The following is an 18,377-nucleotide window of genomic DNA, read 5'->3' as shown; positions in this document are numbered from 1 at the left end:
CCACCACAACTACCGAGTCAACTACAAGAGCCCGATCTACGCGGCCTCGTACGACCCGAGTGCCCCCAAGTTCCCACTGGCGAGACTGGCAGCTTTGTCTATGGGCGACATCGACCGACGCGGGTTTTGAGTCAATACTGTCGGCGTCTCAAGTGTGTATTGTAGTGTCCGAAACCAAACGGGGTTGATCATTCTAACCTTAGCTGTTAACATGAATTTTGCCACCTTTTATTGCTATTCTCAAATCAATGTCTCGATATAGGAAGATAGCCGTCCAACGATGTCCATTGGGCGCCTTCCAAAACCTATATAACACGGTTTGGTCATTAGGGGTAGGAGGATTAAACCGGTCATTAAACGGAGCGATTAAACGGAATTGTTTGGAGGATAAAGTTCAAACAATTCGAAAATGGGTTTGGTCGTCCTTTTAATCACCCCTTATTTGGCAACTCGATTAAAAATATCTTAAAGAATGTATGGGTCCAAACAGCTCCCTCATTTAGAGATTTCGTTTAAATTGAAGTTGCGCGCGCGATCTTAGAGGGCTTTAAGGCGCGAAAGCGCGCTCGCTCGCACAGCCCACGCCTCATTTCGAATCTCGCCTCGTCGTACCGAAGCCCCCGCCTGCTGCAAACGTGTACGTACACTGTATGAGTTGCTGTGGTTGTGCATACCAGCTAAAAGATTGTTGATTCACTGCCTAGGCAACCATGCACCCGTCTCCCCCGAGCAAGCGCCGCCACGCGACAAGCTGTGCTCACGAGACTTTGAGTGCTCTCGTCTCCAAGCGCCACAAGCTCAGCGCCGTGGCGTTCGACGCCGCTGCGATTGAGTCAAACCGCTGCGAACCGCCATCAGCAGAGCCACGCAGCGAGGTCCCTGCTGATGTACCAGCCAACCCACTTCCTTTGGCCATTGTTGCTGCCACGCCCACGGGACCACCGGCGGGACCTCGCGCCGGCGCGAAGGTCAAGAAGACCACGGTGCTGACGGTCGTCAAGACCGTGACGACCGTAAAGACTACTGTCCCGACCCGAGTATCGCCACGCGCGACGCCCTCCGCCGAGGAGGAACTGTCCAGAGAGATCTCCGAGCACTCGGCCTCGTTGCCCTCCGGCGTAGGAGCCCCCGCTGCTTCTGATCATCAACGGTCGGCGTCGCTAAGGACGCGATCCGGTCGGGTGGTGCTGCCCGAAGGCGTCAATGCGTCTGTGACGATGCAGGTGGTCCACTTGCGGAGTTTCGGCTCTCCCCGCCTGCCTCGTCGGGTGATGGCCCCTTCAGTCCTCGTTCCAGCCAGAGCACTGAGACGGAACCATCGCCCCCGGTCGCACCTGCGCGCTCAGCTCCGAGTCCAGATGCTGCATACTTGCCTGCGACAGCAAGTTCCCAAACCGCGACTCCCCCGTGGTCACCCCAAAGCCCCTTCCGGTCGCGCCTGCACAAACGTGCAGAGGTTCTTCCTGCTTGGTAAACCGAGGCGGTCGCCTCCGACAGCGACGAACCCGAGACGGCGCCGCTCATCGGCTCCCCACTTCCAGCTGCACGCCCGTCGTTCACCGCCTCGCGTATGAGCTCCCCGGGCTTTACTGTTGTCGAAGGCGGTGCCGTGAACCCACCCCGCGACGAGTGGCAGCTCGAGACGTGGCCGGATGACGTGCAGTTCACGTCAGCGCAGCTGAATCCGCGCCGCTGGAAGTTCCCAGCCGTCAGCGTGGGGGTGAGAGGGGGGCTTGGCTGTGGGTGCGAGGAGCGCTGCAAGGCAAGCACTTGCCTCAACGCTCGAAGCAGCAGATTCTGCACGGAGTACAACTGCACCTTCGCTGCCGAGTGCGGCAACTGGCTTCACGAAAGCCGCGCACTCGCAATTGGTCGCAACCTGCGCACCGGAATGCGCGGCTTGGTGGCGCAAGCTGCGATTCCTGCTGGAGAAGTCATCGGACAGTATTTTGGCCGCATGGACTTGTTCGGGCCGCCCTGCAAGAACGGCCCAGTCGACGACGGCTACAGAATGCACCTACGGACCCGCGCTACGGGCAACAAGTTCATCGGCATCGACGCCTTGAACGTGGGCGGCAACCCCCGCTTCATGAACCACGCCTGCAATCCAAGCGCCCGGTTCCACGAAGTTCAAACGGACCAGCGCCTGACGGTGGTCGCCGTCAGCATTCGTGATATTTACCCGGGCGAGGAGGTGACGGTCTTCTACGGCAACAAGTTGTGGTTAGTCTGTCGCTGCGGGTGGTCGGGGTGCCAGCATCGCCACCTGCAACACTTGCACCAGGACTCGGACTCTGCTTGAATCCACCTCCCGGGAGCAGTTTTAAGGCAGCTTTGCATTGAAAATTGTGTACATGTTGTGTAATGAAATCTGTTGAAATTCGAAACTTCCTGATTGACATACTGAACATCATACATACGACCCAGGACGCGATGGGTTCATTCGCCCCCTCGACGGCTTCGACACAAGCAACGACGGAGAGTATGCCGGTGGGTCTCGTACAGCTCGTTGTCTCCCTTCGATGCGTTCCTCTTTGGGTCTAACCTGCGTCGTATCTTACGTGTCTATCTACAGCGAGGCCGGCAGCAAGGATACCAGAACTACGGTGCTAACGAGGAGCTTCTCCTTTGCGACTTGGCCGCAAAAATCCTTCCGACTGGAAGGAACATGTGGATGGCGCTAGCGGCCGAGTACAATGGCTCCAGGGACCCTGCCTGGCGGGAACGCGACTTTGACTCACTGCGGAGAAAATTTCGCAAGCTCTACGGGAAGGACAAGCCCGCGGGCAATCAGGGTGACCGCTTGACGCTCAAACAGCGAGCTATCCTCATGGCTCATGAATCGATATGAGATAGAGAAGCGCACACCTCGCACGACGGGCGCGACAACGGAGAGGACGACGAGAACCTCATGGATGAGGTCAACGTGGCCCTCTTCGCGGACGAGGTGGGCAAGACCTTCAACGTGAAACCGAACTCGGTCTCGACCAAGGACGGTGGAGACAGCAACCGTGCTCCGATCGACAAGCAGCAGGAGGATGACGAGGAGGAGGTGGTGGAGGAGGACGACGAGTCGGTCTCCTCTGTCAACTCGGTCGACGACGAAAAATGCTCGGAGGAGGGTACGTCCGATGAGGCTGACGCCAACTAGCCTCGTGACCCCCCTCTTCCTCCCGACGCCGAGCTTCACGGCAGCGATACGCGGCTTGCTGGGGTCGTAATGACCCACCAGGGCCTCGTTCCGGTCGAGTTCGCTGCTGACTTTCAGCAGGCTGAGTCCAACCTTGGCGAGAGGTGCGTGATGCGCAAGACGACCAAACTACAGCTAATGGCGCACGGAGCGATCGAAGTGCAGCCTCTGCAACGACCATTGACGCTCATCAACGCCAAAGGTGTTGGAGAGGCCCACGCCGGTGACACCGAGAGCTGTGGGCCACCCGAAGCGCGACTGCCAACCTCTGGCTTCGGTGGCTTCGCCCGACGGGCCCACGCTAACGCGAAACCCGGATCGTGCTGCTTCCGATGCAACAGAGGCCGAAAAACACAAACGGCTGCACAACACCAGTGATCGCCTAGGTGGGCGAGATCTACGAGTTCTTCGGGGCAACTTTGAGGTGATGGGTGGGCGCGATCCAGGAGCTAAAGCCAAAAGCCCCGCGTCTGAGAGCTCGGTGACGACTCATACGCTGCGTCGAAGAGAAACCAAGCCAAGAAGCGCATGGATTCTATTGACAAAGAATTGGAAGAAGCAGAGGCTGCCCACGCTGCAATGGGATCGGAAATGAAGGAGCTACTGCTCTTCTTTCGCGAAGACGCCGATCGCAGAGCCGAAGCCGAGGGGAAGCGGCGACGAGAGGAACGCGACGAGCGGCGCGCAGAGGATAAATGAGAGCGAGATGAGCGAGAGCGGGTTCGTAGGGAAGAAGCTGCGCTTGTCGAAGCCAGACGTCAGCAAGACCGCGAGGATGCAAAACAACACCCTGAGGCCGTGGAAAAGAAAGAGGAAGCAGCTCGAGCGGAGCGTCGAGAAGAAGAGGCCGAGCGTCGCCGACAGTTCCAAGCCCGCCTTGAGCAAGACCGTGCCGAAGCGCGGCAGCGCCACCAGCAAATGATGCTACTGATCTCGACCATTCACAAGAACAAGTAGTATACAGCAAGATGTGTGTGCAGGAAGGAAGACGTAGTGTATTCAAGTTGCATTATGCACATAAACAAACTCAACTCACTCTTGTGTATCTCCTATCGTCCTCGCCATGAATGAATGTGGTTCGTATCTCACTAGTGCCGACGGTTCTCACTCTGTAGTTAGTAAGCCTGAAAATGTTGTCCAAACGCTGCTGCCGTTTGCTGCGGTCGTACGGCAACGGCATCAGCAGCCGATGGTAGACCTTCTCGATAGACCCCATACCCCACTCAGCACTCTGTCTAATCGACGTTATTACCCCTGATAAAGCCTTCGCCGCCGCCCGAACAGAAGGCACCAGTCTACTTGCATCTCCGTCTTTCAGCGGGGTCATGATCCTGCCGATCATGTCACCACTGCAAGGGAAAGCACTGTCTGTTACAACCCCATATCGATCGTCAAGATTTAGTTCCGCCGACACCAGCTTCCGCCTGAACTCTAGGCTGGTATCGCCATCGTTCCAGGACCCTGGACAGTTATGTTTAGCCCACACGATGAGCCCGTCCGCTGAGAAGCATAGCATACCGGTGACGAACACGCCATGTAGCCAACCGTTGTAGTGAGCATTCTGGATGTCTCTATCTGGAGGCTGCTGCACCTGTGAAGTAGAAGTATGATACGTAGATGGTAAGATCACGAACAATGATACAATAAAATCACATCTTGACGAAAGTACCTTGTAGTTTTTCCCATCCAAAAAGCCCCATGTGAACTGCAGCACGGGTTGCTTTGCTGTCACTAGACGAGCTAAAGCTTTCTGCCTGTCGAACATAGGCCATACAATCCGAGCGGGCGCAAACCCTCGGAGCGCCGCTGTAAGAGCGTCTTCAGCTGCGGTTAGCACGCGGGTAAGCGTCGTCGGGGGGACGATAAACATGAGACACAGGCGCCCTCGATACTCACAGCCTACGTAGAAAGCTAGAAGCAAGCCCAACACCTGATGGTGGTGTTGGAGCTTTCGAGACCGCCCTCCTTTCGAGTAGAAGATGGGAATCTCGTAATGAGGCGCAAAGCGAGATAGTTGAAGGTTGAACGAGGCCCTACATGTCAAGCAATAACGGCAAACAACAGTTAGAAATCAACTACACACTTAAATGCTGCATGCCGCCCTTACCGAGACAGGCTCGTCACGTTTATCATATTCTCGTCGGTTCCTTTGAGCCAGGTGTCCATCCAAGAAGACTGATCAGGCTCCTTTAGGCAGTCCAGGGTGATTTAATGGCGCATTCGGGTGAGCCGCTGCCACTCCCAGCGCCTGTGCTCGTCGTGCAGCCGGCGTCTGAAGTCTCGGAGCGTCTCGAGGGAGCGACGACGCGTCTGGGACGACGCACGGAGCATCAGCAGAAAGCTCGTATCCGGGCGAGACAGTGTGCTGGAAGAAGCGCGAGAGAATGCGAGGGGGGGGGGCAAATGACTCGGTTGCTCGGAGAGGGTCGACGCGACGTTTCCCGCCGAGCGAGATCTTTACAAATAGAGATATTTTGTAAAAATTTGTCCATCTTCGGATTGTCTCCTTTCGACCTACATAATGAGATTAAGGTATTCATACTTCAAGCGGCAAAGGTCGCCGGACACCGATAACTTTTAATGGTGGTTTTGGCCTAGGTGTTTATCACCTTCGATTTGCAGACGTTTGGTCCGGCGAGTAATGCGCCTAGTCGGGTGATCAGAGTTTTTCGATTAAACTTTTTTATCTAGGTTTTGGTAGGCGCCCATTGGTTGTCCTATAAATGCCTCGGCCGACTTCCTATTTCCAGCTGTCAAAGTGACTGTCTTCTGTTGTGTCGCCTACTTTCCTATCCGCACCGTGGGTCCATCCGTCCGTCCACTTGACCGAGAAGAATGCCTCTGCAAATTCACGCCTTCAACGACCCCGCCCCCCCAATTCGAGTCAACAACCTTATAGAAGAGGGAGAAGCGAACCTTCGAAGTCGACCCAGCAGCTGATAACCAGCTCAAGACGCTTTTTGTCGAGTGGCTCCAGCGACACAGGGCCGTCCGAGCGCTTGAACTCAGTCGAGTCACTTTCCAACTCGTCTGGATTAACGTCGTCGGAGTGCATTTGCTTTGTGCTGCGTTCCTCGGTGGCTGCGCTGCGACGTACTCGTATTTGACAAACTCCATCATGGCGTACTACAGCTATGGTCGCCCTCATCAGGTAAAGAGCACTATGGCCTTTACTCAGTAATGTACGCCTTTGCGAGTGTCCTCCACGCGACCCGAGTACTGGAACTTGTATATCGATCGCTCCACCAACGACAACTTACCTTCAGTTGCGTGAATTCTAGAAGGCCGTCCGTAAATCCTTTTCCGAGTGGAAGTTTGGCTGCTGGACCCTTCCCCACCAATATTCAAAACATTTTAGGCGACCCCAACGCTATTGTCAAGTTCATACAAGGCTTCAAAAGCATCACGGCCTCTGTAATGAACGCGTGGAGTGTTTCGTTCTCCCGCACGGGTCTGTTTAGAGTCGAAGGTCGGCATTTTCTTACGATATTCCAAGTGCGAGAGGTGATCGAGCTGTCGACTCAAACATACCAAGCGCACCAATCGAGTAAATTACTACCGCGTGAGTGGATGAACGACATTTTAGTGGCAATTCTCATCACGAACTGTTGATCGACGCTGGCTGTACATCAGTTTATCAGCCATAAATCCGCACTCGCGCGAGTGGTAGCGCTCGTAGTCGACGTGCTCCTGTGCCTCGTGCTGGAGGCCAAACTGATTTTTGCGTCAAGTTTCGCCGACTTTGTGGCCAAGTGAATCCCTCACTTTGCGATTTATCTGTCACTTGTGAGCATCAGCGGTCTCGTCGTTCAAAAGCGAAACGAAAATATTGCAATTACCCCGGGAAATCCTAAATCCGTGAAGGTTAGTAGCATTGTTAACGCCCCCGAGCGCAAGAGTAATAACGAAGTTCAAGAAGTTCGATCGAACGCAGCGATACAACTGAGAAATTCTGGTTTTCGGCTCATAAAGTCCTTAGGGTAGTATTTTGTGCGTGGGGAGCTGTGATCCTCGCTCTTCATCTCCACGCTCGAGTTGTGTCCCAGTCCAATGCCGCCCACGGGTGTCGCGCAGCTACGCGTCCGTGGCTAAGAACCCAAAGTTCGTGCTCGAGTCTGGTGGTAAACTGCGGCAGGTATGGAATGGAGACCGCAGATGACAGCATCTTTAAGCGAATCGACAGCTCAGTGCTAGCGACATTGACGCTCGCGCACTGTCCTCGATTGGTCATGCCGTCAGCGCTGCCAGAATTCCGGAGCCTCATGATCCTGCACGTGTATAACTCGACCGTCGTATCGTGGGGAAATTTCGATAACATTTTTTCGAATCCTCGGTTGGCAACGCTGGTGGTGGCCCACTCAAATGTATCTTTAGGTGCTGCACAAGGCCTTCTGCTTCTCATATCACTCTCAACAGTCCAATTCTGCGATACGAACCTCACAAATATCCCGATAGTTCTTCCCTGGAGCGCTCATCCAACGTCAGTGGTAGCCTTTGACTCTTCCAAGTTGACATCGTTGTCCGCGTCACTGGTAACACTGCAAGCTTTCGCGATATCGTTGAAGCGAAACCAACTCGAAACGATTCCGGAGCTGGCGTCAATGCCCCCGGGGTAAATGTTTTTCGGTCTCGAGCTGAATGACAATCCGCTGCTGGAACTCCCCGAGACTTTGGGCTCAACCTCGAATTTTTTCATTCGATTGGATCTGCAGGGTACGAATGTCACTAAACTGCCTCCATGGACCATGACACAAGTGATGGGGGTCATTTACATGCACGACACGCCATATTGTGCCAATACACTGCCCAAGCTCTAGCAAAGCAACGTGATCTCCTCCCCCAGACCAGCAACAGACCCCGGCATGGAGCTACCATTGGATCTGTTTAGCGGCTTGTACGACTACGATCGAGACTAAAATTCTCTGGATAGTATTGGAGCAATTCCCGCAGCCTTCTGTGACAAGTGGAGCGAATCTGACGCTGGGAGCCAATTAAACGTCTGGCAGCCCGTTCAGCATATATATCGACAAATAACATCTTTGCCATTTAAGTTTGGATTCCATACCTCTTTGGTCATTTTCCCTATACATCCCGCCCTCCAAGTAGAGTACGGTGTTCTGACCTCCGTACGAGCTCCTAAGGGTGCTTCTAAACTTCTCCCATTAGAAAAATGCGAAGCTAATGGTTCCTCCGCCTCCACAAACATGAAACGGTTTCAGCCGAAATGATGCTTACGAACCTACGTACGAACCGTGATTTAACCGCATCAATCGAAAAAAAGTGTGCATTGTGATTCTTTTGTTGGAAGCTTAAAATCAGTTGTACACTCCAAAATGTTAAGAACTCGAGGAGTAACATCGATTATCTTCATTTTTGGACCCCGAAATCTCCATTTAATTTGAGGCGTGTGATCTTACTTGTTTTCAGTTGCAACTTACCGTGATATTGGCGAAAAGCTATGCTAGAACCTATCGAAAAGAGTATTTTTTGCGCAAATTAGATAAATGTATACGATTTTGCACTTGTCTTAGTAACCTTGTAATGGGTTTTGGCGATGCCTGCCAGTCAGATTGCGAGGATGCCAATCAGATACATGTACGGTATGACAGTACAGTAATGTGAACTTGCTACTATTTGTTGTACTTTTCACTGATTTATGTGCGTCAATTACGCTGCAGGTAATCCAACTGGAGTAATCCACTTGCACAATTGGGAAGATACTGTAAGCGCGCCCACTTCCGGTACTGGTATAAATTAATATCCCGAATAAAACGATGTAATCTATTTGGAAAGGTTTATTTTTACTAAACCCTGGCGGGAGTTTTGGCGCGAACTACTGCACACCAGTCATTGCCACAGAGCAACAGCAGCAAGCCCGAAGCAGGTCTTCATACCAGAATTTTCACTGAGCCAAACAAGTACAAGAACGCCATGGGGGCCTGGATGAAAATACATCAGAAGCGACGCCTCATACAGAAGGCAGCCGACTGCCCCACGATGTCACAAGCAGCGCTCGCAGCGTGGATAAAAGCACACTACAAACTCAAGCGCGCACCAGCCCAGTCGACCGTGTCCGACATACTCAAGAAGGCTGCGTTGATCATGAGCAAGGACAACGTCGATGGCAACCGCCGCAAGCCCCTGAAGGTGACCTCGGCGGCGCTGGAGTCGCGACTGTGGGCGTGGATTCAAGCGGTGGAGGCCCAGAACGTCTGTCTGTCTCGCGAGCTGATAAGGATGAAAGCGATCGACATTCAGCGTGAGCTGTGCGACGCATGGGACCCGACGGCTGGCTCACTGCATTTGAACATAGGCATCGCCTTCGCTACCGCAATCGACCCGGCGAGTCTGGATCCGCTGATCCCGCTGCTGTAGCTCAAGGTCGTCAACGACTCCAAGAAATCACGGATCTCTACCCTGCAAAGGACATCTACAATATGGACGAGACGGGGCTTTGCTACGCAATGGCCCCAGCTCGGTCTATTTGTACGAAGCGGGCGCGAGGAGTCAAGAAGAAGACCCGTATTACGCTTGCTCTCACGGTGAACGCTGACGGCACGGACGCACTACCGCCGTTGTTCCTGGGTCGCGCCAAGCAGCCTCATTGCTTTGAGAAGCGCTCTGCAGAAAGCCTCGGCTTCTCATACCGGGCTAATGCGAAGGCCTGGATGACAGGACGGATATTCCGAGAATGGCTACACAATCTGGATCGGGACATGCGAGCGGCAGGGCGTCATATCTTGCTGCTGCTAGATAACGCGTGTTCTCATAACACCGGCGATCTGGTGTGTACAAACATTCGCGTGGAGTTCCTACCCCCGAATACTACTACCTACTTGCAACTTATGGACGCCGGCATCATTGCACTGTTCAAGCGGGCGTACAGGAGAAGGCAGATTCTCTGGGTGTACGAAAAGATCAAGGACGTGAAGAAGCTGAAGAAGGAGCCCTACGCGGTCGATCAGTTGCAAGCAATGCGGTGGAGCAAGGAGATCTGGCAAGAGCTGCAGAATAAGTCGGCCATCGAAAACTGCTTCCGCCATGCTGGAATTGTTTTTAACGGTGTAGATGAAAGGTGCGGCGATTCCAACGACACTACTTATGACGAAGACGTCAGTGTAGAAGATATTATAATTCGTGCTTCGCAGTTGAGCTTTTAAAATATATTTTGTGTGTACAGTACTTCATTGTGATCCCTTTATAATAAAATGGCAAATATTAGGAGATGGTCGGACCTCGTTACCGGAAGTGAGAGCTTTTACGGTAGTAGCGGCCTCGCCTCGGCCGCGGAGTTGAACCGCCCCAACGCCCAAGTTGGAAGATCGCTGTGCGTGACAGAGACGAGCAACGGCGCCGCCGCCACTACCGACGCCGAGAATAGAGGTTTTCCTCAGTTCGTATTGGGGCACCTGAAGGGCAAGGTCAAGGACAAGATGATCAAAACGTGGCTTATGCGCGGCAGGCAGACGAGCACGTCATGAACACGCTGGGGATTCGGCAGGGCTTGACCAGAGCTCAGCTCAGGGACCACCCGGAATTCAAAATCTTCGAAAGATTTCAGGTCAAGAAGTGGCTCAAGGAGGGCACCTCGCCTTCCCAGATTTGGGGAAATCTCGGGTTGACTAACTTCGATGGTGACGTCCAGATCGCTGCAGGATTCACAACCTACATGGAGTACGTCTGGGCGCTGGGTGCCAAGGTGCGCAAGTACAACCGAAATGGAGGGACTCCGCCTACGATTCACCAGATTGTTGACCCAGAGGAGTTGAGATATACCGTGAGCATCTTGCACTGGAAAAGCTTCGACGATATTACGATCAATCAGGTAGTGGGTGCTTATCCGCTGTAACGCGCTAACAAGGCAACCTAAACGCGAAAGAATGGAGATCGGCGGCGTTATGTAGTCAAAACTGTTTAATCTCCTAGGCTAAAAGACAAATACGATTCGCTGATGTTGGCTCCACTTGTTATACTGCATCGCTGACGAGCAGTAACACAATGCGCCGCATTGTTGTTTAACCCAGCTTCGTATGAACGAGTGTACTGTCAAGTCCAAAACCATTTTAAGCGCGTGTAAAGATCAATGTCAGCACTGTATTTCCATGTGAACACTCATTAAGACGCAATTTTAATTAATTTACTGCGTAGTAAAAATGTTCGATAGTACTATTATTACATGTACGTGTATGGAATTCACAATGTAAGCAAGGAGATCGAACCCCCAATAAAAGGACCTACTAAGGTAAGGGCAGTAGATCCTCTGCATATGAAGGCCGTGCTCGGCATTATAACAACAAGCTGACTCGAGATCGCCCGCGACTAGCAACAATCAAATGGCGCTGTATAAATATCCAGACTTAGAAATATCTAAGATGTAATACGAGCAACAACATGATAAATACTGGAATTTTTATATAAATTGCTTGTGCATTGAGGGGTGTCGTATTAGCTGTCGCACGACAGCCGATCAGTAGACCTTCACGTCAGTTTCTAGGCATTGATGTTGTCTCCCAGTCCGCCGTCGCCCGGAGACAACGCCGACGAGTGCCTCGCTCCTATACAGGGCTCGGTAAATTCCAATATCCGTAAGAATAACTAGCAGTAACTTACGGAAATAACTTACTGATACCCCGTCACCAATTTCGTGCAATAAGAAAAAGGAAGTCTGGCGCAGAAATCTATACAACTTGTGCTTGGTATGGTCACTTCCCCATGAATTCGACGGCAATTGGTGTGCAAGAGGAGTTTAAAAACACTAATTAGTAAATAATAGTAGAAGCCGTTACTACTTACTTTTGCTGTTAAATCTTACAGAAATCGAGCTCAATTGTGATAGAATGCGAAATACTAAAAACAAAAACTTCGAACCCTTGTGAGGTTTGAATCTGAATTACAGGTGTATGGGATCTAAGGCATGCTTTGGTAAGCGTAGATATGCTGTACGATGATGGGTAACCAAAGTAAATTATCCACATGAGTTAGACACTTTTGTTCTTCTCGCCTTTGTTCTTAACTCTACACTTGAGTTGTGGCTACATTAGTGGGGAAAAATAAGAAAATAACCCAATTATTAATTGGGGGAGGCTTGAGAGTCCAATCAATATCGTATTGTAGTTTGCTTAGACCTGCTCCTATACCGAACCGTTGCAGTTTGCTGAATCGATCAAAGTCGAAGTCGTTGATAGCGACACTCAGTGCCTGCGCGAATACCTAGCTATCGTCGAGAAGACGGATTGATTTCCCGCCCACAAAACAAACTTCAATTTTTTTAGTGTTTGATTCTCTGCCTAATCGCCAATCAAATTGCATGCACTCAAAGATGCTTGCGATAATTTGCTCCTTTACCAACACTTCGCCTACTTATTCAGAAACTGACCTGAAGGTCTAATGTTCGCCTCTCTTAGAAGAGTTCATTTTGGACTATCAGATTTGCAAGAGCTTCATAGATGACAAAGTAATTCGGGGCGATTTTTGCTTTGCTTTATACTTCGGTATCATTCATCAACTTCACGTCAGTGGTCGTGGGGGTGGTATAGAAACGTGTATGAAGGGTCCTAGTCAAGCTCTCAAGGTGTGCATTCGTACATGGCATTCTAGCGAAGAAGAGTAAGTAGTACTTACAGGGCTCGCAAACGGTGCTGACCGGGTACCCGTACCCGCCCGCCCACAAGCCACGGGTGCACCCGGGCCAGCCAGGGCTCAAGGTTTTGTACGGACAGACCAGCTATTACATCTCCCGACACGGTTATAAAACATCTTAAGTTAAACATTTAAGTAGGAACTACGTCGAAATCAATACAATGAAAATGACTAAAAGAAGACGGTGTAGGAGCATGATATAGCTGGTATAAGTACGACATATTACTATTTAGTACTATTTTCGTCAACTTCGGGTACCCGTTTGCGAGCCCTGGTAAGTACCCGTGGAATATGCGCAAAAATGTGGCAAGCAAACCAACCTGGGAATGCATTTGAGAGCTCCAAAACTATGGCGACTGATACTTTTTGTTTGGATTATTTTGAAATGCAAAACGAGGTCGATAATAAACTCAACATGTCACGTCGTATAAATCTTCTGCATTGCAGTACTTGCTTCGGATCTCGTCCATGGTCGTATAGCAACAGGCGCCGTCCTCTCTACATACGCACAAAGAGATCAACCCAACAGGGACTCAACTGACGTCCCTCCGCCGGAGACACTCGCGTAGCCCCAACTTTTATTAGCGATTGCTTCTACTTGGATACTGGCTGCGTCTGTTGCTTCGTCACCGCGTCCTTGTTCTGCTTTTGGCCTTCGTCCGAGAGCGCAAATCCGACACCGAGCAAATCCAAGACGGAGCAGTCACCTGGAATCCAGATCCGCTGGATCCAGTTGTGTGTAGTTGGTGTACGCGTAGTTGAAGTTGTAGTCCGTCACCGTGTACTGGTCCGCCGCCACCAAGTACTTGTTCACCTTGTCCACCGACGAGTGCTTGTCCACCGCTGAGTTCTTGTCCACCAACCAGTACTCGTCCATCAGCGAGTAGCTGTCCGTCAGCGGGTAGTTTGCCGTCAGCGGGTAGTTGGCCACCATCGGGTAGTTGTTCACCAGCGCGTAGTTGTCCGCCAACGAGTGCTCGTCCATCAGCAAGTAGTTCGTCAGCAAGAGCTCGTCCATCATCGGGTTCTTGTCGACCACCGAGCGCTTGTCCTTCATCGAGTACTTGATGTCCACCACTACGTACGCTTCGTTCATCAGCAGGTGGTCGTCGTCCACCATGGGTTCGGCTACTTGGTCCTCCTGCTTGAGCACTTGTCCGATGAGGTGTCTGCCGACGTCCGCAAAAACTCCATTCGCTTACTCTGACTTCAAGTACGTGAAAGAGGAGCTGGTGGAAGTCATCAGAACTACAAAAAAATCAAGAAGTATGCGAAGGAGGGACGTCTGCTTGATCACGAAGTCTCAACCAAGCACCCCTTCGGCAACATTTCCTCTCAGCAAGGTTGAATAGCAAGTACTCATGATCACGGACATCTTGAAAACCTACGACCGGTATGCGAACACACTCTTGGCGAAATAAAGCGTTTATTCGCTCTCTACGACGATATCGGAAGTACAAAACGGTCGGTTTCCACAGACACCACCTTTTTGAACCCAAGATCTAACTTGCTACGGATACGCTTATGAGAAACGGCTGTGAATGAAATGTGGAACATGGTATGCTCGCTCACACTACACATACTACCAGAAGTTTTTGTAGTATCCAAAAGTTACGCAAACTTGAAGAAGAACAACAAGAAGCATGCACACGCTGGCTATTGGGTTCAGCATATTGGCGCTGGGTAAACGGACTCTATGGACCACGTCATAAGCCATGGGGGCTATTTAAATGCAGGACAAACCTGACTGTGGCAACACACTGAGCAACGGACATGATCCGCTCCCCTAGACCAGCAACAGACCTGGGTATGGAGCTGGCATTGGGTCTGTTTAGCGCGATAGACGCTATATACGCCTACGATCGAGAATATTCAAAAAGCTTCGGTAGCAAACCTGTGCCGAAACTAATAGTGATACCCCCCACTTGTTTCTGATTCAGGCTTCTAAAGTACTATATTTTCACGACCACCCGACTCAACTACTCACAGCTACCCTGCATATGTGAGCGCTGTTGTAAATCTGTCTTGCCCAACGGGGATAATTTCTATTGGGGACCCGGGTGGTGGACCCGGGGGGTTTCGCAGCTCGAAACTAGATTGTACGGATACTTGTACAGGGAAAACCGATGTACTCTGGCATCTCCATCGCCTGCTTCGCAGCCGCAGCATCTGCCTAATCTGCTACTGTACAACCAAGTGTACCAAGTTTGATCGCTTCTTTTCAAAGGCATTGTCACCTCATATGTCGTTACTTCGATGAATTGAACGTCAACGCTGAGTTAGTTGAATTTGGGCTTCAGCGCTTTTGACAAACCCGCCGTGGTAATTCGACCTCCTGCTACTTGTCGGACAAGGAATCAACGGATTTAGTTTCATTTTAGTTATTTTATATTACGGAGAACGGTTATAAACAACTAGCTCATCAACGTAATTTCCTTCCGTCCTGCCATTGAAATATGCGCTGATACCCAGGCAGAATCCTTTATTTCTTAGATTGCCGTATTGTGCTCGGAAACTTACCGGTGGCGATAATAGAATTTGAAAAGTAAAATCCCGTGCATTCAAATGTTTAGCGCTGCTGGGCTACTGCTCAAGTGAACTTGCTGGGTAATCTGATGACGCCAGCAATTTGTTGCAAGTTTGATAAGTCAAAATTGAGGTCTAGCAGATCTCGATCGCGTGTAAGGGTAGGATACAGCGGGTACTTTTTCTTTGCTTTGACGGTGTCCGTCCGGATTTCCTCTCGCACAGGAATCCGGGGCGTACAGCGACGACGTAGGAGCATTAAAACTCAACATGGCGCAGCCGCACGTCCGGGTCGCCTGAACATCTAGCAGCAAAAACGCTGTCAGCTTCGGTTCGTCCAAGTGTGTGATTGCCATTTATCAAGTATTAAGCTGAATGTACCGTGTTCATGTAGCATTAGGACGATCTGAACTAATATCGGTAAAATGTACTTTGACGTTGTTTTTGACAAGAACAGGATCAGGGAGTAGGTAATTCTACACCACCAGTAGTAGTAGAAAATGGGCTCGATGGATCTCTGCGGGTCGCAGTGTAGTCTCACCCAAGCCAAACACAAAATCATCCAAAGTCTTCGTAGATAAAATGCCTGAGCGAGTGCGGCTAGCTTCTTCATGGCCCCACACGAGCCAGTCGTATCTCGATTCACCCCTTAATTGGAAGGAGGCTTCTTTCGATTTCATGCACAGTCGTCATTCTTTTTGCACTACCTTTTAGCCTTTCCTCCGGAGAAGACATACCATCTAGTGCAACTCATTGAGCCCCCGCTTAATGAATTTGATCAACGCCATATAGGACGTCACTGCGTTGCCGGCCAATAGAGTTACTGTGGATAAAACAATGTTGAACAAAAAAAATAAAGCTATACCCCCCATTTGGATAGCATAACCTTAAAAGCTTGAAGTACTTTTTGGTAAAGTTTAGGTGGGATGTTTTTATGAATTCATCAAGACTCATTCCAATGAGTGTGGGAATTCACACAATGCTAGCCAGCCGACAATTTATGTCACGACAAATTCAGATGACCACACGATTTTCAATTAATCTCTCTGAGAAACTATGCATGCAGAAGAAAAATCTGTGTCTGAAAGAGGAGGGTACCCAGGACTGAATGAACCGATCAAATCGCTAGTTTTAACGCTAATGGAATGAGTAAGTACTATGTTGAGTGCTCTGGAGCTGCATACACTATAATACGATGCAGTGGTGTGGTAATGGCACCAGTTGTGTTTAAGGTCTGCATCATTAACACCGATGCCTCTAATTGTCAGCGACACAATTACTACGACGAACAGCGTACATGTACATATTGCGTACAAAAAAGCAAGAATTGTATTCCCACCCCAAACATTTTATTGGACGAAAGTCCCACTTCCTGTGGCGGCATCGAGGGCATCTGACATCAATCTAGAAGGAAAACGAGCTTGGAGGCAAATGGGCATCTATCAAAACCTGTAGTGTCATTCAGACCGGATTCGATCGAGTGCTGTTTGATATAGTATGGATGTTGTTCGATGACATCCGCTACGGATATAGCGCGAATGTCGTTCGATGACATCCAAAAACCTTCCCCAATCGACAGTTCTTCGAACTGCGAATTTGGTAATCCACAGGATGCTGTCCCAACCAATGCACAATAATTTTATAATCTACTCAAGTTCAAGATGCGCGGCCAAGGCAATAAAGAAACGATCTGGGTTAAGCACTTCGGCTAATGCCGCTCGATCGACTTCCAACTTCACCGTGTGGCTCTAAATATACTTGCAACTTCGAACGGACGATTTGATGTTGGCAATTCTGGGCGAGCCATCCCCCTCAGAACCATATTCTATACCTTTTTATCGGACAGCGCGCGCCGAGAGAGGATCGCACTAATTCTGGTGTTTCTCCGCTCAGCCTAAGCGATAGTCGAGATAACCTGAGTTAAAACATGATAAAGGGTGTCACCTTTAGATGGACAACTACCGATCGGCTTCCATCTTCCTTATTTCTACGTACGAGTTGTGCTCCCTTGTTGCCAGCGAGCTCCTCCGCGCTACAGCGTAACACCATACAGCATCTGAGTTGTCGTGATATAGTGACCACTTTAAAATGTCCCTTGTAGCTGCGATCTCCTGGGGATTTTCGATGAGTTGAAACTTTGGTGCCATTTCTGTTGAACTTGGTCACCTTGTCACCCAGCGCCCACACGAGGTGTACATAGGTTTCGTACCCGTCAGCCTCACTGATTCTCCCTCGGAGATTCTTGAGGCCGAGATCGTCCCAGACCTTGGACGTGGAAGCCCCCTCCTTGAGCCACTTCTTGACCTGAAACCTTTGGAATATCCTGAACTTAGGGTGGGCCTTGAGCTGAGCTCTGGTCAAGCCCTGCTTGATCCCCAGAACTTTCATCACTTCTTCGTCCGACTTGCCAAGAGTAAGCCACGCCTTGATCCTCATGTCCTTGATCTTGTCCTTTAAATGTGCCAGTACAAATTCGGTAAAACTTCTATCTTCGGTGTCGAAGTTCGGCTCCGTCACTCGCAGCGAATTTCCACCTAGGGCATTGACGCTGTAAGGCTATCACCCGATCTGATGTGGTATCATCTCGGCATGTATTACCAGATTTCTATCAATCTGACTTCCAGTCTGTTGGTGTTTTGATGCCTCCAAAGAATGTCCGACTGCGTACTTAGCCTCCAGGACTCTATGTACGACGCTCGATAATGTAGCCCCGAGATCAGCCAGCGTACATACCGCAACCAATTGATACTGTACTCCGTACGGTGCACTACCGCCTCTGTCTGGAGCATGTATTACCATGAATCAAAAAATGTCGTTATATTGTGAAGAACTTGTAGTTTCTTCGTAATTTGTAGTTTCAATAGAATAAATAAACTAAGATTATCCAAGTTTTTCAGTTTCAGATTCCTTGCCCCTAGCAAAACAAGCAGATCACTCACTCAACGTGCGATTCGGCACCACACCTCTATGGCTGGTGCCGTATGGAACACTCCCCTAGCTGTTGACTCGATCGACTAAGATT

General features: G+C 50.4%; 8 protein-coding genes across 8 annotated transcripts; 5 read left to right on the top strand and 3 right to left on the bottom strand.

The window, feature by feature from the left end:
* Positions 1 to 1,891: 1,891 nt before the first annotated feature.
* Positions 1,892 to 2,302, top strand: PHYSODRAFT_506382 (hypothetical protein; the record flags this gene model as incomplete). Its single annotated transcript, XM_009530777.1, has 1 exon — positions 1,892 to 2,302. One exon carries the CDS (start codon positions 1,892 to 1,894, stop codon positions 2,300 to 2,302), a length of 411 nt encoding a protein of 136 aa, XP_009529072.1.
* Positions 2,303 to 4,217: 1,915 nt separating this feature from the next.
* Positions 4,218 to 5,060, bottom strand: PHYSODRAFT_505014 (hypothetical protein; the record flags this gene model as incomplete). Its single annotated transcript, XM_009530776.1, has 2 exons — positions 4,218 to 4,781; positions 4,860 to 5,060. 2 exons carry the CDS (start codon positions 5,058 to 5,060, stop codon positions 4,218 to 4,220), a joined length of 765 nt encoding a protein of 254 aa, XP_009529071.1.
* A 1,547-nt stretch (positions 5,061 to 6,607) lies between these two features.
* Positions 6,608 to 6,802, top strand: PHYSODRAFT_508782 (hypothetical protein; the record flags this gene model as incomplete). The annotated part of the gene is made up of 1 exon (XM_009530775.1): positions 6,608 to 6,802. The coding sequence occupies one exon, from the start codon at positions 6,608 to 6,610 to the stop codon at positions 6,800 to 6,802; it is 195 nt and encodes a 64-aa protein (XP_009529070.1).
* Positions 6,803 to 9,121: 2,319 nt separating this feature from the next.
* Positions 9,122 to 9,325, top strand: PHYSODRAFT_363101 (hypothetical protein; the record flags this gene model as incomplete). The annotated part of the gene is made up of 1 exon (XM_009530774.1): positions 9,122 to 9,325. A coding segment is annotated over one exon (204 nt), but the record flags the coding sequence as incomplete, so codon positions are not given.
* A 155-nt stretch (positions 9,326 to 9,480) lies between these two features.
* PHYSODRAFT_448635 (hypothetical protein) lies at positions 9,481 to 10,278 on the top strand (the record flags this gene model as incomplete). The annotated part of the gene is made up of 1 exon (XM_009530773.1): positions 9,481 to 10,278. A coding segment is annotated over one exon (798 nt), but the record flags the coding sequence as incomplete, so codon positions are not given.
* A 389-nt stretch (positions 10,279 to 10,667) lies between these two features.
* Positions 10,668 to 11,039, top strand: PHYSODRAFT_301880 (hypothetical protein; the record flags this gene model as incomplete). Its single annotated transcript, XM_009530772.1, has 1 exon — positions 10,668 to 11,039. The coding sequence occupies one exon, from the start codon at positions 10,668 to 10,670 to the stop codon at positions 11,037 to 11,039; it is 372 nt and encodes a 123-aa protein (XP_009529067.1).
* Positions 11,040 to 13,532: 2,493 nt separating this feature from the next.
* PHYSODRAFT_260067 (hypothetical protein) lies at positions 13,533 to 14,501 on the bottom strand (the record flags this gene model as incomplete). The annotated part of the gene is made up of 3 exons (XM_009530771.1): positions 13,533 to 13,998; positions 14,032 to 14,058; positions 14,413 to 14,501. The coding sequence occupies 3 exons, from the start codon at positions 14,499 to 14,501 to the stop codon at positions 13,533 to 13,535; spliced, it is 582 nt and encodes a 193-aa protein (XP_009529066.1).
* A 3,008-nt stretch (positions 14,502 to 17,509) lies between these two features.
* PHYSODRAFT_415892 (hypothetical protein) lies at positions 17,510 to 17,878 on the bottom strand (the record flags this gene model as incomplete). The annotated part of the gene is made up of 1 exon (XM_009530770.1): positions 17,510 to 17,878. A coding segment is annotated over one exon (369 nt), but the record flags the coding sequence as incomplete, so codon positions are not given.
* Positions 17,879 to 18,377: the final 499 nt, after the last annotated feature.

This window comes from Phytophthora sojae (genome assembly GCF_000149755.1).
Source record: "Phytophthora sojae unplaced genomic scaffold PHYSOscaffold_5, whole genome shotgun sequence".
In the NCBI taxonomy this organism is placed as follows: domain Eukaryota; phylum Oomycota; class Peronosporomycetes; order Peronosporales; family Peronosporaceae; genus Phytophthora; species Phytophthora sojae.
Note: the sequence above shows the minus strand (reverse complement) of the source record. Positions and strands in the feature narration are given on the sequence as shown.